Source organism: Urocampus carinirostris, chromosome 3 (genome assembly GCF_059441175.1).
Source record: "Urocampus carinirostris isolate Australia breed hairy pipefish chromosome 3, RoL_Ucar_1.0, whole genome shotgun sequence".
In the NCBI taxonomy this organism is placed as follows: domain Eukaryota; kingdom Metazoa; phylum Chordata; class Actinopteri; order Syngnathiformes; family Syngnathidae; genus Urocampus; species Urocampus carinirostris.
In genome coordinates, this window is record NC_142351.1 from 52015214 (window position 1) to 52042028 (window position 26815).

General features: G+C 42.6%; 2 protein-coding genes and 1 pseudogene across 4 annotated transcripts in view; 2 read left to right on the forward strand and 1 right to left on the reverse strand.

The window, feature by feature from the left end:
* nckap5l (NCK-associated protein 5-like) overlaps positions 1–11856 on the forward strand; it is a 30716-nt gene extending 18860 nt beyond the window's left edge. For both annotated transcript variants that reach the window (XM_088332338.1, XM_088332339.1), the window contains exons 7-13: positions 2678–2770; positions 2879–5370; positions 6287–6425; positions 6519–6591; positions 7345–7605; positions 9933–10084; positions 10943–11856. In XM_088332338.1, the coding sequence (XP_088188464.1) occupies positions 2678–2770; positions 2879–5370; positions 6287–6425; positions 6519–6591; positions 7345–7605; positions 9933–10084; positions 10943–11203 (3471 nt within the window). In that variant the 3' untranslated portion in view covers positions 11204–11856. The remainder of the gene's footprint in view (positions 1–2677; positions 2771–2878; positions 5371–6286; positions 6426–6518; positions 6592–7344; positions 7606–9932; positions 10085–10942) is intronic.
* Positions 11857–13849: 1993 nt separating this feature from the next.
* Positions 13850–26022, reverse strand: tmbim6 (transmembrane BAX inhibitor motif containing 6). Of its 2 annotated transcripts, none has more exons than XM_088332341.1 (10): positions 25858–26022; positions 24579–24642; positions 24398–24506; positions 22736–22856; positions 22619–22667; positions 21497–21594; positions 20605–20684; positions 20405–20505; positions 17316–17391; positions 13850–17248 (listed from the first exon to the last, which is right to left on the reverse strand). In XM_088332341.1, the coding sequence occupies exons 2-10, from the start codon at positions 24632–24634 to the stop codon at positions 17225–17227; spliced, it is 714 nt and encodes a 237-aa protein (XP_088188467.1). In that variant the 5' UTR covers positions 24635–24642; positions 25858–26022; the 3' UTR covers positions 13850–17224. The 2 variants fall into 2 exon arrangements, with proteins under 2 accessions (XP_088188467.1, XP_088188468.1); XM_088332342.1 differs by lacking the exon at positions 25858–26022 and adding an exon at positions 24997–25153.
* Positions 23954–24099, forward strand: LOC148370038 (5.8S ribosomal RNA; annotated as a pseudogene).
* Positions 26023–26815: the final 793 nt, after the last annotated feature.

Here is a 26815-nt window from a genome sequence, read left to right on the forward strand (position 1 = left end):
ACAGAAAACCGTAATTTCACACCCACCATCTTTAATGTATGTAAGCTTTCTTTTGATTGATAGAAAGCCCACATACTCTTGGCCGTTTTCATGGACTGTTTTTTGTTTTGATAGCTCATCGCTACCAATGATCAAGTCTGCTCGTTTAAAAACAAAACATATTTTGGGTGAAGTGCTTGAAAATGCTTGAAATTGTTGCCATTGCCATGTTTCTTGTCAGCCTGAATCCATAGACCACGCAATAAATTAAAAAAAAAAATCAAAAGTGTGTGAAGAGGACGCCGAAACCAGTGTTCATTTTACCTCTGAAAAGTTAAGGGTCCCGGGGACTCGCATGCTCCAAAATCTATGGGTCAGAAGAGAGATCTATGGGTCCCCCAAATTTTGTGTTATCGAGGTTGAAATTGTAAATTGGCGACAAATATATAATATAAATCTATTCATTCAGTTTTAATCAACAGTTTATTGGTAATACAAATCAGTTATCACTTCAAGATTTTTCAGTTCACAACAATATATTCTTCGTGGTTTGCTGTCCCGCCACAGTTGTAATGCCTTCTCAAGGTCCAATCCATTATCATCCTCCTCATAGCGTAACCAGGAATATAATTTAGTCCATTTTGGCAGAAAAGTAATTTTCTTGCTAGGAGTACTCTTTTGTTTATTTTCTTTCGTTGAATCGTTCGCTTCAACACACATGTTTTCCTAGCCTCCGCGATCTTCCGACGAATTTCTCCGCTGTTTTTTCGTGCCGGAATTATTGACGTCGTTATCACTTTCTGAATTATGATTCGACTTATTACTGACACTGAAGAAATTACCAATTTTGTGTTGATTTTCACCTTCCCTCGACGGCAACCACCACAACAATGACGTAATCTCGAAGCAACAAGATCTCGTTGGCCGAGATCGGCGTGCAGACAAAAACCCGAACCATGAGATCAAAACAACAATGGCGGATCTGCCTGACGAAAAGTTTGGAGTGCGGTAAATCTTTGTCAAAAAAATGTTATCGGGTAATAATGACAATTATGTGTCAAAAAAGTTGCGTCCCGGGGACGCACGTTGATTTGACACGATGCGTCCCCAGCAAAAATGATGCGTCTAGGACGCAGGGACGCGGTCAAACGAGAACACGGTGAAACACCTGCTCTCAGTCATTATGGTGTGTTCATGTAAAGCCCCACCGCCTCCTTCTGGTCACACCCAAGAGGATAGCTCTTCTTAGAAAACTGGCTCTTTTGGCTCGGCTCACTGAGAAGAGCTCGGCTCCCAAACAGCTCCTCAGATTTTTTTTTTGTTTTTTTCAATGAAACATTATCAATAATAACCAAACATTATGCATCAAATTATTTTGTAATTGGTAATCACATATGTTTTGCAGGGATCCCTGAAAAATATATGAAATATGAATTAGTTTAAAGTGCAACCTCATCAAATGGAAAAACTCATCTGTTTATATGAATTAAATGCGAAACCATAAAATCAAAATTGAAAATATTAACTCTTCAGTGTTATAAATAAATGATAAAATGCACAACTATATACAATTCCATTTTAACCAATTTAGACAGCGACTCTCTGAAAAACACACAAAAAATAGAAATTAAAATAAGTAAAACAAAAAGCAAAAGATCAGCAGTTGATTGAATGACTGAGTGCAGTTTGCTTTGGATTAATCAATATCATTAAAATGAGTTAAAATTTGGCTCTCTTTTTTGCTTTTTATACATACAGTTCTTTCTTTTTGTCTTCAGTATGGAACTTAATTATAACACCTATAGAGCCCTTCCGTGTTTGTAAACAAGTGTGACGTAGCTAAGCTGCACGTGCATTGTTGAAGCAGAATGGCAGAATTCATGTCAGTTTATAGCAGCCCATTGACAGAAAAAGAATACATATCATGGTAAATGGTTTGCATTGATATAGAGCTTTTCAAGTCAATGAAGACCTCCCAAAGCGCTTTACAATGTGCTTTACACTTACCCATTCACACACACACACCGATAAGGAGTCAGCCATGCAAGTGCTTATTGGGGGCAGTAGGGATCATCGATAGGATTAGCACAAAGTATGTGCTAGCAGTAAGATAGCAACTTTATTTCAGTCATCAAAGTAAAAGGAATAAAAAACATTCTTTTGATTGGCGCTGGATTTCTTTCTTTGAAGGTCCTGGAAAAATCGGCCTTAAAAGTGCTTGAAAATTGCTTGAATTTGCCCATTACACAAAGGTGTACAAACCCTAAAAATGTCTGAGGGCTGCACAGACCCCCATTACAACATTCCCTGATCTGAAACCCACACGAGGGCCAGGAAAAACTCAAAAATGTCAGCATAAAGAGAACTAAAAAACTTTAGAAGGGGCCGCACATGTGGTAATCTCCCCTCTGCAATGGATGTTACAAGGGTTTCAATACACAGTCATTAACATTAAATGTAGGTACAGAAGAAACAAAATGTCCAGTTAACAACTTCCAGCCCCATAATCTTGACTGATGCAGAAAGTTCTAGGTGATTGCATGCATCAGATCCAGGTCCCGGCAAGATTGTTCAGAATGCATGCTCGTTCGTCTCCCTGTGTGTGGATGGAAAAGGGGTTGCGTTAATATTGTCATTTGAACTCGCACTTTAAAAGTCTGCTTAGTTGCGTATCTCATGAGCAATGGTCTTCCCACAGGTTCTGGCAGGGCCCCTCCCAGATTATGCTGCGCAACTGCACAATGTCTCAGCCAAGCATTTGGAGGCTGCTCAGACTGAAGCACAAGCCAAAGTAACTATTGCCATCCGACTTGAAGTTGCATGACATTGTCGGCCGCTCAATTCTGTCAGCCCAAATTCTAAAAGCTCTCATGTGACATGTCTTGTTTTGTATCCCAAGGGCAACAGCTACCGCGCTCGGCACTCCTCTCCGGGTCCTGGAGGCCCTGCCTCCTCCATGGATGCTCTTTCTCCCTTCTTTAAGAAGAAAGCGCATATTCTGGAAGTCCTGCGCAAGATGGAGGAGACGGACCCTCTCAAGTTCCTCCCGGCCACGGCCGGCTTGTCTTTGTGCGAGTACAGTCAGGTGCTGGTGTCCGCCGAGGCCAAAACGCAAGCGGCCCGCTGCCTCTGTACTCGCCTCGACCCCGAACCGCTCCGTCATGTAAACGGGGATGGCGCGGCAGTGTGCGACGGTGGCAATGGCTGCTGTCTGCATTGCAAGAAAAGCCCAGAGAGCGATCCAAAGCCGCGCGCCCGCCCTTGCGCCACCCGCAGCTGTAGCGCGCCGGCTGCCGCAGTCGATGAGGGCCCTTCCTCTGGTCAGAACACAGAGTGTGTCCTGCCAACCATGCATGACAACAAGGATTTGTCCTCCAAATTCAATCAGGAAGCCGCTGGTGTGAGTAGGGAGGACACAGGCTGTCAAGAGCTCACCGGGTTCTGCCCGGCCCCTCAGGTTCAAGTCACCACTCCAGAAGGGCCTGGACTTGTCCATGGCAAGTCAGAGACTGGAGACATCGCTGGGCCTGAGGCAGTGCGAGCCGGCGCATCTGTCAGTCCAAGTCCATCCTGCCTCAGCGAGGTCAAAACCGCTGCCGTCAACTCACCTTCAAAGCTGCTCAAGTTCCTGAAGATGCCCTCTACAGGAGACAAGCGCCAGACCCCAGCCACAACCGTTCGCCTCAGCCCCCAACTTACCCGCAGCTCCCGGATCCCTTGCCGCACTAACAACTACGAGGTGTACCACTCCCCTGTTCCTAGCCGTCGCTCAACCACTGCAGAGCGCTGCAGGCAGCCGCCACCGCCGCCCACCAGGTCCGAGTCATACCCAGCCGCTCATTCTGCGCAGACATCCCCCCCGCAGTCCGAAGACATACCTACCCGAGACTGTGAATTCTCGGCATCCAGAAGTACTGATTTACTCGCTCCCTCACCTGCAGCTGCTTCACCTGCCCCCAAAAGCATGACCAGTGTTCCCCATTATGAGAACCTGCAAAACATGTTGCCAAACGCATGCGTGGAGGAGCCTGGTCAGGTTCTCCAGCAAAGAAGTACTCTCCCTCCCCAAGTTAAAATCGGCACTGGCGAACGTAAATTGGTCAAATCGCTTCCGGAAAGTGTTCTGGCTGCGGTTCCTCACCAAAAGCCATCCTCATCCTCATCCTCGTCTTCATCGTCCACATCGGATCAAGAGGAGGAGGAGGAGGAGAAGGAGAAGGAAGACACCCCGGTTTGGGTCAACCATCGCAGCTTACCCAACTCATCAGACCTTCAATGGAGCGGCGCCAGGTGCATCGACTCGTCTTTTATCCCCAAGAGGCCAGCGGCAGGCGCCACCAGGTCGCAAACGGATTCAAGCCACCATGCTTTCAAAGACAGGTTAGCTGCACTAGGCAAGCTGAGAAGTACGGATGACTTGAGGCCGGCTGCTGAAGAGCCGAATAAGACGGCTGAGCTCCACAAGGATGGGTGCAGACATTCGTCTGATGGGAGAGGCCCAGGTAGTGGCAGAAGTCCCAAGCATCCCGGCTCCTCTCAGACTCTCCAACAGGGCGGCGGGTCTCCCATTTCTGCTGGTCTCTGCATGAGCTCCAAAAGCAAGACTGGGCTGCCGACACCCAATGCCGACACTCCGCAGGTACTCCGAAACAACATCAGGTGTCCTGGCTCACTCAATTTGCCCAACGATGGCAAGTTATCCTCGCAAAGTCCCAACAAAATCCCTTCAAAGTCGCCATGCAAGCCTTGCCCGGTTCTTCCCGTCCACCGACCCAGCAAACCCCAGGATGTCCCACGCTACTCCTCCAAGTCAGAGGAGAGAACCAAGATTGCTGGCAAAGGTAGAAAGAACCTGGCATACGGAGACAGCCTCCCTCCGCCCCCTCCTAAGCCCCCTGAGCCAGAGAGCCAATGCACGCCGGCGCCTGGCCCACAGTCGGCCATCGAGCAGAAAGTGATGAAGGGCATCGAAGAGAATATGCTCAAGCTCCGGGAGCAGGACCGAGGCCCGCCGCCTGTCGAGGCCAAGCAAAAGGCATCCAACGGCATCGCCGGATGGTTCGGACGCAAGAAGAGCAAGCTGCCCGCCCTCAGTCGCAAGGCCGACTGTTCAAAAGCCAAAGACGACAAGCGCGAGTGGAAGATCAACATCCCGTCGTCGGCCAGGACGGCCGGCGGCAAGTGCCGAGAGGGCCTGGAGGGTCTTAACATCTCCACACTGATGGAAAAGGCCGAGGGACTGCGGCGGGCTCTGGAAGAGGAGCGGGCCTACGTGGAGAGGTCGGCCAAGGGACACTCGTGCGAGGTGGTGATGGACCCGGCTCAGGGGCAGCTGGCCGTCATGTACCGTGGCGCCCGCTCTGACACTTTTATGCAGCAGCTGCTCAACAGGTGAGCCGCGACCCACATTCCTAATGCTTTTGCCACAAAGCTGCCATCCAGCGGGCAAGTGCCACAAAAGCAAAGGCGTTGCAATAAACCATTGAGCGAGTGCTTTTGCAGTGTTTTTTTTCAAATTCTTTATACCCCTATTTTTCTTTAATTGCCTTCCAATTCATACTAACCATCAGCGGTTTTTAAGTGTCGAATGGGTTTGGGGAAAAAAAGTAATACCTGCCTGGGTTAATTATCTGTGGAGTAAGTTTTTGGGCTGCTGAACTTATGAGGCCTGCTTTTCGCTGCTGCTTGGTGGCAGGCTGTAGGGCTGACTATTTTAACAGTCGACTAATTACTGACTTTTGAAACGATTAGTCAGAGAATCATACAATTATAATTTTTTTCTGAAATTTAGCATTAATTTAATTATTTGACAAATGATAATAAAATGGATACAATGAAAAATGCCTCTTTCAATTAACATACTGCAGATTCTTACAAAAATGAAATAAAAATGCCTTCTTTAAAACCAATTAGGTTCTTGGTCAGTGGAGCTATATATCCATAAATAAACCTTTGTTCATTTTTTTAGGGGACATGCAATTAAATAATCAATTAAAATCCAGTGTCATAACGTTCAAGCTCTTTTTTTATAGCGTCAGAATGTTGGTGCATTGTTGTACTGCTATGATACGCAAGGTCTGCTTTGAAAAAAAATGTCAAGTAGTCTTTTTTATTGGCCATATCCAGGCTAAAATACCCTCAAACCTCAGGAAGTTTGTGGTATGCATTATTATTTCACGATTGGGACTCTCAGCAGAGATTATATTCATGTAGAGATGTCTCACTCCGTTGGAAAAACTTATCTGGCTACAATAGACTATTTTTATTATCGATTTTTGTCAACTAATCGTCATAGCCCTACATGCAGGGTGGACGGCAAGGAAGTTGCGAGTATGACGCAGCGGAGGCTCTCGTTTGACTGCAAGAGCGCGTCCAGGCCTGCATTGGGCCAGCAAAGCGGCATCGTTGTCGGTCATACGGACGGCGACGAGGACCAGTTGGAAAAGGTTTGTCGATCCCGTCTTTATTATGGTAGCGGGATTGGGCTTCTTTCCGAGTCAAGTGCCGAATGGATCTCTGTGTGTGGTCCTGCCTTGCAGGTGTCCCGTCGTCTGGTCAAGATCACGTCGGATGAAAACCTCGGCAATTTAATGCACGCGCAACAGTTTGCAGGTGAGGACAGTGAGTCTCAAACGACGATTGAAAAACCAATATCGTTAAGTATGATATTAAGAATGGCCTTACCCAAAAGGGCGTTTTTTTGCGACTTATTTTGACACTTTTTCACAGTCGTGGTTCAGCACCAGAGTCTCCTTCTTAGGACCCAGATGTTTGTGCCGTGGTTTCCCTTCTTTGGGGATAAATGCTTGCAAGAAGAACTAACTCCGATGTGTTTCTGAAATTGGCCTCGTCTAGCCCCGAAAGGGGCAACCTGACGAATTTCAGTCAATAACAGAGCTGTTTTATGTTTTTTTTTGTCTTCAGGGCTTTTATCACTGACTCAGTTGTTTGAACTGTATCACGTGTTGACTACACACATTTGCTTTTTTTCCACTGCAAGTCAAAAGTTAAAAAAAACGAACATGTGACCTGTCTTTCAAAGTTCAATGTTTTCCTTTGAACTATTTGCCCAATCGCAACGCCTTCGGAGCGTGCTTACTATGAATGCTGGGTCTTGTTCGTTTTCTGAGAATCTACAGCACCTACTGGTAACTTTTCTGGCATGTAACAATCCAAAATCGCATTAAACCTGAGATATTCCTGTTGGTCACATTGCACTGCTATTATTTTGAACAGTTCTGTATATTTGTTTATTAACAAGGCGATAATGGGCTTCCACAATCTTCGGGTAAATAATGCAGAGCATCATGGAGCTTATGACTGAAATGCTCCTTTAAATGTCTCCGTCTGGTCTTTATATGGCAGGTTCTGGTGTGTCCACATACACTCTGGACAGCGGGATCGGCACCTTCCCGCTCCCAGACGGCAGCGGGCCGATGGGACGAGTTTTTACTAAGGGCGGGGCCGAACGCCGGCCCTCAGGGTCTCCAGGGAGGGCCGGGCGAAGGGCCCGGACCTTGGACCGGGAGCCCGCTTCGCTGGACGAGTGCCGAGCCGCGCCCAAACAACTTCTACCCGAGGACCCCAAAACGGAGGGCCGGGGCTCAGCTGGCGTCATCCACCAAGGTGAGCGTCCACCAGAGTTTAGAGGGTTACTTTAAAATTGTAATCGGTAAAGTAATGCAAATACCATTATACTTGAATAACATAACTTTCAAGTACTTTTTGATAACTTCAATACCAAATATGCTAATTAAAGAAAATAAATAACTTTCCTACATTTTGTTTAGGATAAATGAACAATGTTACCTTGAAAAAAGGATTGGAGGAAACCAAGGCCAGGTAGTTGCTTGTAATCCTACAAAAATACTTAAATTCTAACCACATAGTATAAAACTTTCTCTTTCACATGGCAGACAAGAATATACTGTTTTAGTTCACATTAGGAGCAAAATAAAACCCTGATATTGTTTTAAACACTCAAAGTGTTCACTTTCTAAATTTCCAACAACCTCTGTGATGTCTTGTGTCCAAGTTCAAGTTTTATTTGTTTGAAGTGGGTTTGCCTAATCTCTTGAAAAGTCTTCAAAAGCCATTAAATTCATTATTCTAAAAATAAGGCTGCATTAAAATGTCTTAAATCCAATTCAAAAAGTAAAAACATTATTAGGATTTAAATTTGCTTGAACTAAATTGTCTTTTTTGATCATTTACCGATTTACTTTCGTGGCAACATGGCGTGACCCGTGACCACAATGGCCGAACTATCAAAACGGAGATGTGCTTTCAGTCGGACCTTTCAGAGCAGACTCATGTCTTGGGTCTACCCACAATACACATGGCAACTGATAATCCTTATTTTAACTAAATATACCTTTAATTTTATTTCTTTTTTTTCTGTAACCTTGAAACAATTTTTTGGTATCCTAAATACGTAACAGTTACACGTTTTCCTTTACTCAACAAGCCTGGCGTCCTCGAACGTTCACCAAATAATAAAAGTGATGCGCGAAATGAACCGCGAAGCCTGACTCAACTTCACAATGACGAAGCCAAGCGTGAAATGGTGACGTCAGCGATGACGTTCCCACGTTCCCGAAGAAGCTTACCACCGAATGATTCAGGCAGCTCAAGAGTGGCCCAGCAGATTCGTTTGTCATCATGAACAATTCCGCGTTTAGCCGTTTCCCTGCCGCCCCAATTAGGGCGTGTCGTATTCATGACGTCCCTTTTATGTTAAATAAACCGGACTATATTGGCAGTTTCTCCGTTGCCCACAAACGATAGAATATTTGAGAACTAAATGCCCAACCTTTACAAATGCAACTAAGTGAACAAAATACGATGAATACTTAAGGGGACAGTGTGTATGTTTTGACCACTAGATGTCCCAATATTGTGTAGTGCTTGGGTCTAAACCTTTGTGCCCGCGGGCATTGGTAGCCCCCTAAGAACGCCTGAGTAGTCGCTAACAGATTCTGAATATAGCTCAGTGATTTTCATCATGATTTTCCAGGTAATTTGATTTTTAACTGGCACGGTGTTTTATTGCTTGACTGAGCGCATTCTTACTGAACTTCTAATAAATGCACCCTGGTAATAACTTGGTAATAAGTTGTTGTCATTCTACAAATGCATATCAAATTGGTAGCCCCCTGCGCCAATCAGTAACCCTCCGCTTCAAAAAGATTGCTGAACCCCTGGTGTAATGATAGATAGATAGATAGATACTTTATTCATCCCCGAAGGGACCATGCAACCAAAAATGAGTTCGAAGCAGAAAATACAACCTACGGAAACTCAGTGACCAAATGTCATCGTTTTTTTTCCCCATTTTTTTTTTGTCCAGCGCTTTGTGTGTGTTTTTTTTTTTTTTTTTGTGGGTGGTACCCATAGTGGTATAATGGCGTACAAGTATCCATAATTAGCTCCCCCTAGGTGAGGCTTATGTAAAAAAAATCTGTTTTATATAAGCCATTTTTTGCTTAACATTAAAATCAATATTTAATTTTTATTTTCTTTTTATGAATGACGTTTTTCTTACTATTTAGGAGGGTTGAATTGATCACTTTCCCTTTTAACAAATGTACTAAGTACTGGACTGCGGCTGAAGGAAATAGCATGTGGCCTTTAAAGCAAGCAGTTTTCTTGCTAGCGATTGCAACCAATACAAGTTCAACTCGGCGCCATCTTGAACTTGCACATTTTTGCAACCTGTCATTCAACGCCGGCGAAAGTCAAATACCACTCGGGGGTCCATCCAGAAATAAGACGTGACTCTCCAAATGAGATAAAAAACGTCCTCAAGATGGCGGCGTTAATCTGACGTGCTCTGTGACCCTTCAAACTCTGAAAGTAATATTATGTCACAATCTGGATTGGAGATCGTCTTCAGAACACAGCGAGTAAATGGTTTGTCCTTAAACTTTACCTCTTTGGTTTCTCCCGCGTAGACAAAGAGGCGCACGGAACGCAAATGTTCTCCCCTCGCTCCAAGACCTGGACTTTCCCCAGCCTCAAGACTCAGGCAGGACCTGCTGATGTCTACCTGCCCGTGGAGGAGGAAGACGAAGAGGTTGTGTCCTTCAACGCGCCTTTCAGAGCAGTAAGTGTTACCGTTAAGTGATTATCCCACACTAAAGGGAAGATCGGGCCCTAAAAAAACGTTTTTGGCGTGGCTCTTTGTATGAAAATGCGTCTTTAAACCATAGAAACCGGAGGCAGCTACTTTCACCTCCTTTTTGCAAGCAACGCAATATGAATATTCCACACTTTTCTTCGAATTGTATTAATCCCTCGTAATCGTCCTGACATTTGCTCCCACTCTTTGCGACGCTTGCCTCTTCCATTCAACTTACGGCATTTTAATTCAGGTTCGGCCATTGCGACTTGATGATTGTTTTAAATGAAAATTCAAAACTATGTTGTAACTGCTCTGCTTTCGCTTTGTTCACGTGTGATCAGAGTGATTCATGATGGGAAATCCCCAGGCGGCAGACGCATCCGCAGTCCCATCAAATCGCTCGCTTCGTTTGCAACAAAAAAAAAACGATACCGAGATGGAGGCTACCGCGGCGAACTGGTTTAACTTGATTGTGTACCGGATGATACCCATCATTGACAAATTTGCGTTTTTTTCCGTACAGATTTTCTCCTACGTCGTACACGTCTTAAATTGCATAATAAACTTACTTTGTACGGTAAAAACGTACATGTTGGCCGTTCAGTCCAGTATATATATATATATATATATATATATATATATATATATACTGGACTGAACTCTGCAATGACATTGGACGTATGAGAATTGGTCCCGCAGGTTTTTAAGTAACAAATCGTGCAGACTCAATTTTATGTAGCCTTCTGGCTGGAGCAGGGGTCTGGAACTCCTGGTTCATGAGTAGATGAGTGTTTTGGGTTCCTACCTGCTAAAAGATACCCCTGTGGTCTCGATCTCCAGAGCTTGAAAGCCAGCGGGCCGTCTTCGAGCTACGTGGCAGAACCCGGCGGCTCTCCGGCCGGACTCCATACGGGACCGAGCCGCCGGGGCAAGTCCCACGGCGCCGGGGTAGCCGATATGAGTCGGGAGGCTAACCTGGAGCTGCTCAGGGAGCGGCCGGAGGAGGCCCTCTCGGCCGGCCGGCCGGCGGTTCCGGAGACGCCGGAGTCCCTCAGCGACTCGCTCTATGACAGTCTTTCCTCGTGCGGCAGTCAGGGATGACAGGCTCGCTAGCTTACCGAGTCCAAACCGCCGTGACCCGGGTTCGCAGCGGGTCGTCCTAGGAAACTGGTACATACTCAGGGTCCGTCTCCTCCATCTTGCGCAGGACTTCCAGAATATGCGCTTTCTTCTTAAAGAAGGGACATACTCACCCGCCTCCCCCTCAGGATCTTCAAACTCAGTGAAGCCGAAGTCACCAAAAGATGAAGCGCAGTGTGAGGGACTGCCAAGGTGCCAGCACAAGCTGTGGAGTTTTCATTGTTGACATTTCGCGAGAATGTTTTTTTTTTAGGAGGGAGAGCGCTTCTCCAAAAAAAACAAAAAACAAGAATGTTTCTTTGAAGTCTGTTAAATGGTCACAATTTCAATGTACAATTTTGTTAAGGTTGTTTTTATTTGCAAGCACACGAGTTTGGGAAAAGTGATGCATATATATAAGGTAATATATACCAGCAATAAGAAGCAAGAAATGGCTATGCTATTTGAATGAGTATTTCTATTATTTATTTGAAAAGTACCTCATGCTCATTTTGTGTGTCTGTGTTTCTGGAAGTCTGGCCTTAGTTTAGCTTTCTAATTTCAATGTCATCACGAGTATAATTGAAAACTGTTCTTTTTCAACTTTCTATTAAAAAAAAAACTAATTCACTGAACATGCTTCTTAGTTGACCCCATCTTGTGCTAAAAATGACAAAAAGCCTGTTGTATTGGACTTTTAAAGCGGGGGTCTGCAACGCGGCAGCACGGCGGCGCAGTGGTTAGCGCTTGTGCGGCACAGTTCATGTCATGGGGACCTGTCGTGGGTTCAAATCCAGCTCCAGACTTCCTGTGCGGAGTTTGTATGTTCTCCCCGTGCTTGCGTGGGTTTCCTCCGGGCACTCCGGTTTCCAAAGACATGCATTTCAGGTGAATTGGCCGGTCCAAATTGTCCCTAGGTGTGATTGAGCAAATGAGTTGTCTGTCCCTGTGTTCCCTGCGATTGGCTGGCAACCAGTTCAGGGTGTCCCCTGCCCACTGCCCGGAGATGGCTGGGATGGGCTCCAGCCCCCCCGCGACCCTAATGAGGATAAGCGGTACGGCTAATGAGATGAGATGGGTCTGCAACGCGGTGCTTGCGGGCACCAGGTAGGAGCCTGGGGGCTGGTTCTGAAAATGGCTGTCCAGTGTTGGATCATTGTGATTTTCCAGGGAGTACGAATTGCCTTTGTTGAGGATATTTAAACTTCTAATAATTACAACCTGGTAATAGCACATTGCTAACATAGTAATAAATTGTATATCAAACTTGTAGCTTTTTACACCTATCGGTAACAAATTTTAGCTCCCAACTTTAAAAGGTTTGCTGACCCCTGCTTTTAAGGCACAGTGTCATTTAATACCTCCTAGTGGTAAAAAAAAAACATTTATTTAAATAAGCAAAAAATGCATGTAAACATGATTTTTTTTTATATTCATAAGTCGACAAATTTGCATTTTACTTATAAAAAGCCGCACCTGAAGGGAGCCAACATTATTGGCCCAAATCTTGCTGCTACGGGTACCCAAGAACCATGCGTAGTTTGTATTCCTCCATTCGCTTTTTAGCACTCATTTTTTGGTTGCAATTTAGTTAGGGTGTCCTAACTAAATTCACACTGTGAAACGTTTTTCAGTGCTTGGCAATCAGTATCACAACCTTGTAGCATTTCCATTTTAAAAAGCAGGGTCTCGTGAAAAAGCGCTGCTGTGACGTTAAAAACAGCTGTCTTTTCAGCCAATTAATATTATCATCTTTGAAAACTGACACTCTTCTTTTGGCAAAAAAGGCACACAGATGTTTTGGTTTTTGGTGGAATACTCATACTCTAATTTCCTTGACCTGGAAGCTGCGGCCCTAGTCATTTTTCCTTTTTATGATTTACAGTCGCCATGTCGGAAATAGGGTGGGCTAAAATCCTTACAGAAAGCCAAGGTGGTCAAAAGGCTACTACAGTCATTGTAGAATCCAAAAATAAAATATTAGACTCAGCCCCTTCGGCTGACCAAAGAAAACGGGCAAACGCAGGAAATAAAGTTTGGAGGGACTACTGCAATAGGAGAATGACCCGTTAGCGAGTACAACGTGGCACCTCTGGCTGTCCGGATCTTTCTGACCACTTCCAATTCAGTAGCGCGTATTTATTGAAAAGTCACGCATGCGCATTACATTACATACGATGGAAAAATACTGAAATGTGTGGATCTTTGAATGAGACTATATATATATATATATATATATATATATATATATATATATATATATATATATATATATATATAATGTATGTGTGAATGATTACTTGGGTATTAAAATAGAAAAACAGGTTAATTTCATAGCAAGTTGATTTGTAACATAGGAGTCTGAGAAATACACAATAAAAGTAGCTTACTTTACAGTCAGCTTGTAAAATGTTTTGTACAAATGTATTTTGTACTGCGGTCAACATTACTAGCAGGCCACATATTTTATGAGAGGCCATGGACCAGTAAAACTGATCATATGTCCCCCACGCTGGACTTTAGACATGGGTCCACTGCACCATTCAGCAACATCTACTGGTCAAATCACACACACCGTCCCTTTAAGGTAAGTAACCAACAAGAAATTGAATAAATCACATTTAAGCATACATTCAACACATTTATTGGGGCAAATGTATCAAATTGATGTTTCCTTAGACATGAACAAAATACATTTTTCACAGTATATGATCAAAAACATTAGCTTTACTTGACTTCATTTGGCAAACTATCAAACTGCTGTAGAATTAAGAAGGAAAGAAAAAGCAAAGCATCCAAAACTTGCATCGTTGCCGTAATTGGAATCTAGAAAAGTCCTGGAAGAATTCAAAGGATTACTTCCGAGGACACCTGGGGAAGGGGGAGAAGGGTGGGATCCAGTGTACAAATCACACTCAGGAGAGCCAAACACGCACGAGAAACCAGAAATGTGATCTTACAGCTTGAAACCTAAAAAAAATCGGAGTCTGGAGCTACAGTGTATCTCGTTAACTCTTTGAGTGCCGTTGGCTACGTGCCGAAAAGTAACTTATCATTAGGTGGGACATTGTGTCGGCCATGTTTAATGGAGAGATCAAGTCGGTCCGTTACGTCACTTTACTATAACTCAACTAGAGCTTGAAGTCAAAGAAATAAGTACTGGATTTTCCAGACTCTAAGGCGCACCTAAAACGCCAGATTGGTTAAAAATTTGAAAGTGTGCCTCATAATTCGCTGCGCTTTATATACCGCAAAATACGGTGGAATTAAAAATGATCATTACAATGCAAGGTTTTACAATATTTGTACAACTATTGAGCAATCGCAAAACAACGTTGACCAAAATCATAAATTACTGTCTGCAAGAGTCGTCGAACCCGGGTCCCAACAGTGAGAGTGCTGACCAGTGATACAGATCACATTAGAAAAGGCGTTAGGATTGATCTCATTTTCAGTATTTTACTCACAGTAGGGAGTAATCAGAACGTCGTCCTGAATGATATATGAAATGCAAAGTCCAATTTATCATTAGATATACTAAAGAGTTGTTTTCCTCACCTTACTTTTTTGCCTTTGTATCATTCAGGACAACTTCAATCTGCCACTGAGTAAAAATAGTGTGATAATGAGATCAAATATAATGTCTTGATTTGATCTGTATCACTAGTGGTAACGATACAGCTCTTTCACTGCCGTAACCCAGGTTCCATTCTTGTTGCATACACTTTTGCTTTTTGAGCTAATCAGCCATTGCACTTACATATACTCTAAATGACTAACGTGCGCAGCGGTGATACACAAATACTGAAGCTCTTGAAGTTTGAATTTCCTGCGCTTTGTAGTCCAGTGCGCCTGATAAATGAAAAATTATGTGACAAGAATATTTGAAGCTTCTGCTTCTATGACGAAAAAACAATTTTTGGGAGCTTGCACCTTATCCGTTAGAAGCACTATGTGTGAGATTGTAATAATTTCTGTCAGATGCTATAAGATCGCACTGGCAAACAACATTCTTCGGGTGTATTTATAAATGTGAGCGCCACAGTTTGATGCATAAGTTGATGCCACAGTTGAAATAATTGCATAACCAGAGGCTACTGTCAACTTTTTCCCGTATTGTATCCGTTTTTGACCATTCCAAATTGTGTACGCCCTATGTTTTTTGGTATAGGAAGAAAACTAGTAATATATATATATATATATATATTTTTTTTTTTTTACTTATTCTTTTTCAGACCGATCTTTTTTTGCCCATTTTATATTATACTCGTCAACTTCAGCCATTTGCTCCCTTTATTAATTATTACAATACCCCTAAACAAGGCGTTGAAGCTTAAAAACCCAACAGGGCACCTATTTACTCACAGCAAGATTGCCTATGTAGAATAAGCCGAGAATATTAGCAATTCATGATGACATTTTCGTCTGCTATCAATGGGCAGGTTGGGATTGTTAACAAATAAAAAAAAAACGTGATTTTTTTTTTTAAAAAGAAAAAAATTCTAGTACTAGAATTGTAATACAGCACTCAATTTGAAATGATCCAAAACGATATGAACTACGGAAAAAAAAAATTAAATCGAAAAGTCTGGATCATTTCAGTCACTGGTAACAGACGACGGCGTCAAAGTGGTCGGCGGCGCCCTCTGTTGGCTGCGGCTGCATCGGCTCGCTACAACGGGTCAGGTGCAATCGACATTTCGTTCTGTGTACATTGTTACACAGAATGACAATACAAGGAAATTATTATTATTATTATTATCATAGATTGCAAATACCATCGTGCTGTTCTACATCAATGTTTCTCAACAGGTGGGTCGCAGGCCTTTGCCTCAGCAAATTGCTGAGAAGGAAATAAACAGGTTTGATTACACTCCCTGCCCCATCTCTTCTTACTGTCCAGTTAATTGGTGCATTGGAAAGGGACCACATCTCATTTTATTGGGATTTTGTTGGTTTTATTCCCTTTTTCTGTTCATAATTATAGGTCCCAGGGAAGTGGTAGGGGAAAGGGAAAAATGGAAAACAGTGACGACAATGATTAAGTGGAAGCAGAAAACGATTGCGAAATACAGAAATGGTGTATGAATGTCTGCCTTTGAAGTGCTGCTGTAAGGTACATTAGATGGTTTGAAAATGTTATATTTTTCGCTATTTACCAGTATATTAATCTTTGTTAACCACACAATTAAATCATTATCAATGTTTACATACGCCACTTTATTCATATTTTGAATTTCTTTTAATATTTGGCTATTTTAAAGTAGTTTTAGGGGGTCGTTTATAAGCGATGTAGGCTTTTATGCGAGTACACTGGACTAGAAGTCGTTTTGGTTTTACTGTTTTTTTTTAAGGGGAAAAAAGGTCATCTTTATTATAATTGTGCTTCAAACTGCAAAATCCTCAGATACATTTAAGAAGTGGATTTTTTCTTGTTTGAGTTAAAGCTTGTCAGTAGCATGGAATGGTGGTTCCTCAAGTCAGACCAGTTGAGAACCACTGATCTACATAGTCTGTCTTGCTGTGAGTAAATAGATGCCGCGCTGTGTTTGTAAGGTTAAGTAATGCTTAATAAGGGGGATTTCAATCATTGCTAAGGGGAAAATGGGCTGAGGTTAACAGGTATGTGTAAGTTTAGTGTTTTAGGTAGGCCTGGAAGCTTCAGTCAAAATACTCCAAACCAAATGGTGGATCTTCTTTTCAGAAAATGTCTGGCACTCAAAGAATTAATCACGACACAAAATTAAAAGTTCAAAAAGCTCGACCGAGCATACGACAGCGCAACGTTGCTCTCTAAAGTCAAAAGTGTGGACGGGAGCGTTTGTGCCCCAGCCACGCACGTCCACTAGCACGAGTTAACTAGGACGCACAACCAATCGAGCTTCACACGACAAACGGATCAAATTATTTGTAATTGCATCGTAAGACCACAAGGAATTAGAGAAATTAAGTCAAACGGTATTAAATGTGTGTTGCAAACAGGCACGACTCTTTGGGCCGCGTCTACTTCTTCTCCTTCTTCTTGTCCTAAGACGACAAAAAGCGTGATGAGCTCAATGAGTTTTTGTCCTCCCAAAAACTTTCTTAAACAGACCTTGTCGTTGAGGGCCAGGATGACCATCAGCTTCCGGAACACCGTGATAAAGTCCATGAATAGGTCAACGCAGTGCCTGCCAGGGGACACACGGACATGTTAGTGCACATGTAGCCTACAGGCCAAATGCGGCATAACAGAGAAATGGATGACAAGTTGGCAGCTTAAAATATGTCTAAAGGATGTCGTCAAAGCCTGGTGCCACTCGCAAAGATCCCGTATTGATATGCCAAAACGTATAAATACGTTTTCAGAAGCATTGTCCCTGAGAGCCAAAACATAGAATTATGTTTTATTAAAAAAAAAATTTATAAAGGGTTTGTCGCTGCTGATCAGAAAGTATCAAACCAAAGGGAATTATTTCAGTATGATAGTAGGACCGCAACTAATTACCACTTCAAAGGTCATTTTAATACAACCCCTAGAAAAAAGTATGGGTTCACCGTTTTGGGTAAGCTCTCACTCAGACATTATATTCTGTATAAAAATCTCAGATCAAAAACATGAAACAATTGGAAGGTCATTCCAAAGTGCAACATATTGGCATTCAGAAACACTAAAAGAAATTAAGAGAAAATATTTCAATGGTCAGTAAATGTTACTTTTATAGAGCGAGCGCAGGGAAATAAATATGGACTCACTCCATTCTGAAGAAAAAAATATGGAATCAGTGCATTTTGAGTAGAAATTAAAAGGACACACCCAGTGAATTTCCTTTTCTTAATTGGGCATCAGGCATAGATTAAGTCTGCTCATTAGTAAGCAATGAAAAATTGCAGTTATCATATCTTGGAGGGCTCCAGGACTAAATGGATTGGCAAGAAGCATGGCTCCAACAAGAGAGATGTCTCTTGAGACCAAAGACAGGATGGTCAAACTTCTTGAAAAAGTACACTAAACCCATATGGATGCCAAAGATGTGGGCTGTTCAAAGTCAGCTGTACGCAATATTTGGACCAAGTACAAACAGCATGGGAAGGTTGTTATAGTCAAGCATACTGGTAGGCCAAGGAAGAAACGTAGGCGTCAAGAGAACAGACTAAAGGCGATATGTCTTGAAAACAAAATGCACAACAAGACAAATGAAGAGGAAATGGGAGAACGTTGGAGTCAATGTATGTGACAGAACTATGCAAAATCACCTAAAGGAAATGGGATTTTCATTTGGGAAACACAAAAAAAAACAAGACTGCAATGGCCTAAGGATAGGCAATCATGGACCGTGGATGACTGGATGGGGGTTATCTTCAGTTATAAGTCACAAACTGGACAAGGTGATGATGCTGGAACTTTTGTTTGGTGCCGTTCTTGTGACATTTCCAAAGAGGACTGCTTGAAGAATACATGATAATTCCCACAGCAAGGCTTTGACCTGCAAAGATGATCTGGCAACTGCAGTCACGAAAGTTGGCACCTGATTGATGATGAATACTGTGTCACTCATCAAGTCTATGCCTCAGAGACTGCAAGCTGTCATAAAACCCAAAAGAGGTGCAACTACATACTAGTGATATGTTTTGATCGTTATTTTCTTGTCGGTTTGCCACGACTCTATATCTCTTTCTTCAGTACGTTATTGCAACATCCAATGCAGAGTGGTCATCCTAAAAGGGGATAACCTCATGTGCGGTCCCTTCTCAAAGGTTTCTTCGTTTTCCTCATAGTGAGATTTTTGCGTTTTTCCTTACACTATTGTAAGTTTTAGATCAGGGGATGGTGTAATAATGGTCTGTGGTTTGCAATATGTGGTCTGTGCAGCCCTTTGAGACTCTTTGTGATTAAGGGCTATACAAATAAACATGACTTGACTCCATATTAATTTTCCTGTGCTTGCTCTATATAAGTAACATTTAGCGACCATTGGAATGTTTTTACTTAATTTCTTTTAGTGTTTCTGAATGCCAAGGAGTTGCATTTTGGTATGTCTTTATGATCATTTCATTTTTTGTGAGTTTTTTCTACGGAATATAATGTCTTAGTGGGGGCTCACTCAGGACTGGTGATTTCATACCTTTTGCTAGGGTTATACTCACTCACCAAACAAGTGTTAGAATAATTGAATGATTATTTTTTGAATCTTATTATTTTATAATTTTAATTGCAATTTATTTTTTTGCTCAAATTTAGCGGATGTTGATTTACTTATGTGGCAAATAAAACTAAACACGAGATAGAGGGGTACAATGAAAAATACATCTTATTGAACATACTGTGGATTTGTACAAAAAGTAAATAGAAATGCCCTTTTTAGACAAATCCATACATAAATCTCTTACCATTTTAGGGATGGATAAAAAAAGATACATTAAAATCAAGTAAAGATTTTTATCCCTGTAACCCAAGAATGTGTGTATTTTGTGAAGAACGTTCAGTGGTCAACTGCAAAGTCTGGACCAAAATTACACGATGATTCCGGACACGTTGAAATCAAAAGGTTTTTACAACTGACGTTTGTTGTTTTTAACAATTTAACAACTGATGTTTTTTTCCTCCGGACAACATGCATTTCATTTCAAATAAGCTTGTAAGGCACAGTCTGGCATGAAGCTTAAGTTCTCAATTATAGTGAAATGGTTTTAGTTGGTTCCCTTGACCACCAGGGTCCCAGGGGCACCAATTACTGTGGTGCGTCTTGGGAAAGTACAACCTGGTCAACCAGGCCAACATACACACGTAACAAATGTTCAATGCATGTCTTTAAAACCGTATTGGCTCCAATGTTACTGAGGTGAATCAGACTCACTTTCATTGAACTGTCTGTCGTGCATTCTCTCTAAATAAAAGGGCAACACCAATGTACTGTGATTATTCGCAAGTTTTGCTTTGCAAAGTTTGCATGAACTCTTTTTTTGTGGGCTGAATCCAGGCTAAAATTCTGCCGAACCTTAAAGGTTTTGGTACGTGTACTTGATTTGTACGCCATCATTCCTGTATGTAACGGCTCAGAGAGAACGCTGTTGCGCATGAACAACTCTCAGGACAGATTACAATAATTTAAGATGCCTCACACTGTCGAAAAAACAGGTCTGTCGACAATAGACGAATACGCATTGTCGACCATTTGGATTCTCGATGTTTGCCCTACTCACCACACGTAATCCTTGTCCCCGTTTTCCGCCTTCTCAATGATAAGCTGCGTGTCGAACAGGACGAAGCCGCACATGAGCAGCAGGCCGAGGTAAATGTGTGCCTACGCAAAAGGAACACCGTGAATTTGGAGTTGTAAAAATAAAACCCCCCACTGAATATACAGACAATGGAGAAAAAGAAAAACCTGCTTTAGACTGACCTTAAAGAGCATGACAGAGCCAAATAAGATGTTGACAAGCGACATCAGGAAGAGGAGGGACAGGCCTGACATCAATGTGCCTGAACACAAAACACATTAAGAAAGACAAAGGACCACATCAAATATAGCCCTCAAACAAGCACCGTCTGAAGTTATTTAAAGGGACAGTGTGTATCATTTGACCACTAAATGTTGCATTGTGTAGTGCAACTATAAACGAGATCAACATGACCAGACCACACCTTTTTTCTACATTTATTTGCCCAGCATTCAACAAGCTTTTTGGTTTTGGGGGTACTCTTGGCACCAAAATGGCAGATAATCATGTTTCCTTCTAGTTCAGGCTTATGTCATGTAAAACAACTTCAAATTTTTCACTCTGAGTATTAATAATATGCTTGTTTATATGATATTGCTGATGCGAAATACTGCAGCGAAGCTTTTGACTGGGACAGGAAGGTTTGATCACATTACCCCGATTTTAGCTGACCTGCACAGGTTCCCTGTGAATTTAATACGAGATTTTTACTTTCATTTTGGTTTTACAACTCTTTCTAAAAATGGGCTTTGGCAGCAGAACTAGTATAATGGAAAAATGTAAAAAAAAAAAAAAAAGACACAATGTAAGTTCACAAGCCACGCCACCGTTACCAAGCTTATTTTAAGTGAAAAATCAAACTGCAGCTAATTACATAGCAGTGCACACTTTTACACTCAATCAAATGATTGGGAATCAAAAATCGTGTCTGTCGCCCCGAAAATCAAATAGATTGGGTAAACAGTGGTCAGCCTTCTGTTGCTACTGGAATAAGGAACAAAATTGCACGACGATTGCGGTTGGTCGGAAAAGTGAAAAGGATTGACGGTATATGCGGCAATCAGGTGACGGTACCTCCAAGAAACAGGTAGCTCCTGCGCTTGGCGTACAGGGCGCTGAGAGTGAAGCAGGTGAAAATAACAGAGGTTCCCAAGAAGGCCGTCACGATGATGCTGAGAAAGGAAACGGAAGACAAACTTTACTATTCAAATCTGATAAGTTTATAGTTCAGTAGCCACTCAAAGTAAGAAGAAAGACATCAATGCATTTTGAAAATGCAAGAACAGGATAAGACTGTACAAAACCCCTCACAACCCAAATTCCAAATCTGTTCTCAAAGCCCACACCTGAGCCCATTCTTTTTTATTACAATTTCTAGATTACAAAACGCAGAGCTGCCTTAACGGTGGTATTGAAATTAAAGAACAGCAACATTATAACGAATGACAATGATGTAAACAGTGATCAATAGTCAAAATGAACAATATTTTGGCATAATAGCCAAAATCATGAACTGGCATCCTATGCAATTCCCTTTGCAGTTGTCCAATGTTAAAAACAGAATAAAGTAATCAACAACATGAACTCAAAATTAATCCAGTTCTCAAACTAACAAACTAGACTGTAGCACATGCGCTACCACAAGTGCATGGTGCGACGCCAACTAACTCATAAACAGGGATCAGAATGGAGATTTTCATTTTCAGCTGAAATAGCCAGCGTCCAGGAATAAACCAGGGCGGAGCACCAAACCACCCCCCCCCCAAAAAAACCTGGGTTTTAGGCAATTTACTTGTCCAAAACCATGCTTATATTTATCATTTAAGTAACATTTTTAGAAGATTAAAATAATTTTCCCACATAACTGATTTTTTTGTAAATACTGCAAGATAAGATCAAATGCAGTTAAGTCCCTGCAGCTTGTGCGACAATGCGGCCAATTTTTCTAACGGCCGCCAGGGTGCGCCAGAGCAATAAAGGAAAGAGTGAGACAGTCGGATTTTGAATTTGTTTGCTACGCAAGAGAAAAAGTGAAAAAGTCGGAATGCCTTTGGGGTTCAAAAACAGCGGAAATCCGCGGATCCGCGGAAAATTCTGATCCCTACATAAACTTGGATGACAAATTACTGTGGCTATTTGTGACTTTCCCAGGACACTTTTGACATGCAAGGTGTTGCTAGCGCTGGTACACGTTACCTGGGATTGATGGCGATGACAATGTCCAGGGTGGGGCCCAGGCCCACACCTAGCAGGTACAAGCACAAAACAGCAACGTTAGCCTTTATGTTTGGCGCACCCAGAATCAGCGCTTACCGTAAAAAAAGGCAAATCCGGCCAGGATGGCCAGCCTCTTCTTCTCAGTGTGGGGGGTATGTGGCGTCGCTGCCAGCCATGCCATCATGCCCAGGGAAGCCAGGGTGCACAAAATGCCTCCCTGAAAACATGTGACGCAAGCGGACCTCAGCTGAACTCTCACAGCAAATTCACATTTTAGCAATCTGATTCTTTACTTCTCCAGATTTGCGATTATGGTTGACTTTGTAAAACTAAAAAATAAAGAAAGTCGGGTCTCTCTTCAGCGACATTCCCCTCAAAACGTTAGCCAACACAACCCCGCTAGCTTTCAAAAGTTTTGGAGGAAATGGAATCACTCAAAACATTGTAAAATAAAAAATAAAAAACTGCAGACATCAACTGCAACTACAAATTGCAGAAAATAAACCCAGTTAGCGGGCAGCACGGCAGAGCAGTGGTTAGCGCGTGTGCAGCAAAGTTCTGAGGTCATGAGATTGAACCTCCGGTGCGGAGTTTGCATGTTCTCCCCGTGCTTGTGTGGGTTTTCTCCAGGCACTCCGGTTTCCTCCCACATTCCAAAAACATGCGTGTCAGGTAACTAGTAGCTCAGGAGGTAGAGCGATCGTTTTAGGATTAAGGGATCCCAGTTCGAATCCCGGCTTGTCCGTGTTACATGTCGAAGTGTCCTCGGGTAAGACAGTGAACTCCCAATTACCCCCAATAAGCAGGTTAGCGCCTTACATGGCTGCACAGATCACGGCCGCTATTGGGAAATGTGAAGCACAATGTAAAGCGCTTTGGGAAGTCATTGACTTGAAAGGCGCTATATAAATGCAGATCATTTCATTTCAATTGGCCGTTCCAAATTGTCCGTAGGTGTGAATGAGCGAGTGAATTGTCTGTTTCTGTTTGCCCTGCGGAGGCTGAGGTCACCCCCACACGGTCACACGGTGCGACGCGAGAAAAGGCGGCGGGCGTGATCGGGCTACCCCTGTAACTGGGGGGAGCCCGCTCGTCCGACGACCCCAGTAGCGCGGCGCGACGACATGCGGCTGACGTGCGCGGGACCCCCGTAACTCTGTTGGTGTCGTGCGTATCGCGCCCGAAAGTACCCGCGCCGCGGGTTAGGGGCTCCCGGGAGCGACCGAACGGCACCCGCGGTGCGGCGCAAATAAAAACCCTGTTGTGAATTTGTCTCTGATCGTCCCGGGCGGACGTAAAATCGCCCAGCTGTACGACTCTTAGCGGTGGATCACTTGGCTCGTGCGTCGATGTAGAACGCAGCAAGCTGCGAGAACTAATGTGATTTGCAGCTGCGATTGGCTAGCAACCAGTTCAGGGTGTCCCCTGCCCACTGCCCGGAGATGGCTGGGATGGGCTCCAGCCCCCCCGCCCCTCTAATATCGATAAACGGTGCACATAATGAGATGAGATTTTTTTTTTTGAAGGGACGTCGCTACTTCGCATATTTTCACTTTTAGCGAGTGGGTTTGGTCCCCATTAACCGGGTCTAGATAATAATAATTAAAAAAAATAAAATGTTTTTTTTTCTTTTTTAAAGGGTCGTCGCTACTTCACAGATTTTCACGGGTGGTTTTGGTCCCCATTAACCGCGATAACCGAGGTCTTACTGTATTCCAAGACATGAAAAGACAAAACCTCGTGAAATCAAAAATGTACCTGTAAGAAGCGCAAGACAACATGCGTGTAGGCGCCAACGGCAGCCACGAACATGCACGCCGCCAAACTGGCATAGACGTTCTTCAAGTGCTCCTGGGTGGACTGCGATCTGCAACAACCAACAAGTGTGCCTTAGGAAGACGACGCACAATTCCAGTTAAGAGGCGACGGCTGCGCTTACATTTGGGACAACTTGAAAAGGGCGTCAAAGTTGATGTTGCGATCAAACACGTTCATGATGAGACCTGAAAAACAAAAGAAATTCAGAATAGCAGGCACTCGCTTGGACTTGCACTGTGGTGCTCAATGTCTAATCATTTTGAAGTCAAATGTTTAACTGGTGCTTACAAAACACTGAATATTTCTAAACTAATAAGAAAAATAATCTGGGAGTGTGAGCACAGAAGGGTATGTGGTTTCACAAACCGCACGGCAAAAATGATTAAAAATAAAATACTTTATACCAGGAGGGCAAGTAACGACTTGCTTTGACTAAAAAGCACTAATAAACCTCACGGCTATATCAGTACAAACAAAGTAATAATTGAAACAATGTAAATACTGCATAACAACTGATTTTAGTTCCTATTTGTGCTTACGCTTCTAATGAAAATTGTTTTATAGATGCTTCCAGCTTTTGGTTAATTTAAGTTATGAGGGGTTTTGGGGTTTTTAAGGGTTATTGTTCTATCTTCGTTATTCATTATCCATTATCCGTTCTCGGTCAGTTCACAATACGCTACAAAGCCTAAGAAATGTTTGCAGGGGAGAATATTTTTTCTTTCCAACAATGAATGTATAAAAATGTTCACATCACCGGGCTGATGTCACGCCTGCGCAAACTACATTGATTTTAATTGTAATGGACTAGATCAAACGCGAACTCACTCTTTGAAATCTGACGATACACCCTCGCCCATTTTCTTCTCGGATCTACACGATTCACGTAAGTCAGCATTTTTCAAGTCAAAACGGCATATTTTGCCAAAAGGTGGGAGATTTTCATACCAGATATATAGTAATTTGCTGTAAACTGGCGAGGTAAACTAGGCATTTGGTAGCTTTGGAGACGCGAACTTGTTGGCTACTTTCCTCACTTGCGAAACGGATTGGGCTTTTTTCCAAGCACGACATTGCTGAAGCTCAGCTTCTCGTTCATCTCGCCCGAAACGCAGTGAAAGAATGAAATCGTTGAACGACTTTGGGTTTCCTTTCGATTCTTTAAACGAGCAACATCAGCACACACGACAACTAGAGACACTTTTCTCATATTATGAGAAGTCTTAAATTAGAGTAAATTGAACAGCTTGCTCGGTAGCTTGTTGATTTTAGCCTGTCAAGCTAACGTCGGCTAGCGCAGCCGTAAATAATAGCTACCTCGCCAATCATGTCGAAAATCGCAAAAAGACGTTTGAGCACCAAATGAAAGTTCCCTAGCGACATGTTGTGTGTTTTAATACCTGCTTGGTAGTGCTGGCGTCGGTTGTATGAATCTTTCGTCGAGTGTTATTCTCCTTCCTTTCTTTCGATTTCGGTCGCGTCACGAAAACCAGGACGTGTCAAACAAACGCAGGCTAACACGCAGGCGCGGGATTTTCAATGACGTCACAGAAGAAACGCCCAGGGAGTTGCACTCGGTTTACGGTCTTTATTTTTGTTTTCTTTCTATTCTAATTTGACAGACAGAAATCATATCTCGGGGGCTACTTTGTGTGACAACGTCGTCTAAGTCTGAGTTTAGTCGGGGGATGAAATGTGCGTGAAGGCCAATTTATAGACCCCTTTCCGTGTTTGTAAACATTGTGACGTGGCCAACCTGCGCGCGCATTTTTGGGGCAGAACGACTGAATACATGTCAGTTTGAAAAACTGAGTTCATATAAACTGAGTTTATACCTGCTGATTGACAAAAAAATCGTGGTTCGTAGATAGGAGCATCTAAAATAAGCAAAATCGTGGGTGTAACCAGCCCGTAACGATACCTGTCAACCTCCACGGCGCCATGCCCTTCCAAACTGTCGTATTTTCCCTTACAAAATACAAAATAATCTTACACCATATTTTTTTTTCAAACGTATTTATTTATGTAGTTTAACATGTTATATTGTACATGTGTTTCGTTAGATCATATATATTGTTAATTAACATTTTGTTGTGGGATACTGAGTTGCTCGACATGAATGAGGTTTATTATAAAAAAAGTTCAAAAATGAAGTAGCCTGGATGTTCACTGTAGAAGGAAAAATACATGCAAGTATAATTAAGTAGAATAATACATTTTCTTATTCAAATTATTAATTCATTCTCCGCATTAGATTATTGTTGGCAATATACTGATTAAAGAGATAACCACAAACCTGTCCTTTTTCATTTTCTCCTTTTATACTTCATTTTTTTCTTAACTTCTTTGTACAACAAA

Excerpts from the sequence above, each read along its gene's own strand:
- tmbim6 (XM_088332341.1), bottom strand. The coding sequence starts at position 24,634 with ATGAACGTGTTTGATCGCAACATCAACTTTGACGCCCTTTTCAAGTTG. Across the intron at positions 22,857-24,397 it reads TTGTCTTGCGCTTCTTACAG|GGAGGCATTTTGTGCACCCT; the intron begins GTACATTTTTGA and ends ACATGTTTTCAG. Across the intron at positions 20,506-20,604 it reads GCTCTGTCATGCTCTTTAAG|GCACACATTTACCTCGGCCT; the intron begins GTCAGTCTAAAG and ends CCTTTTGCGTAG.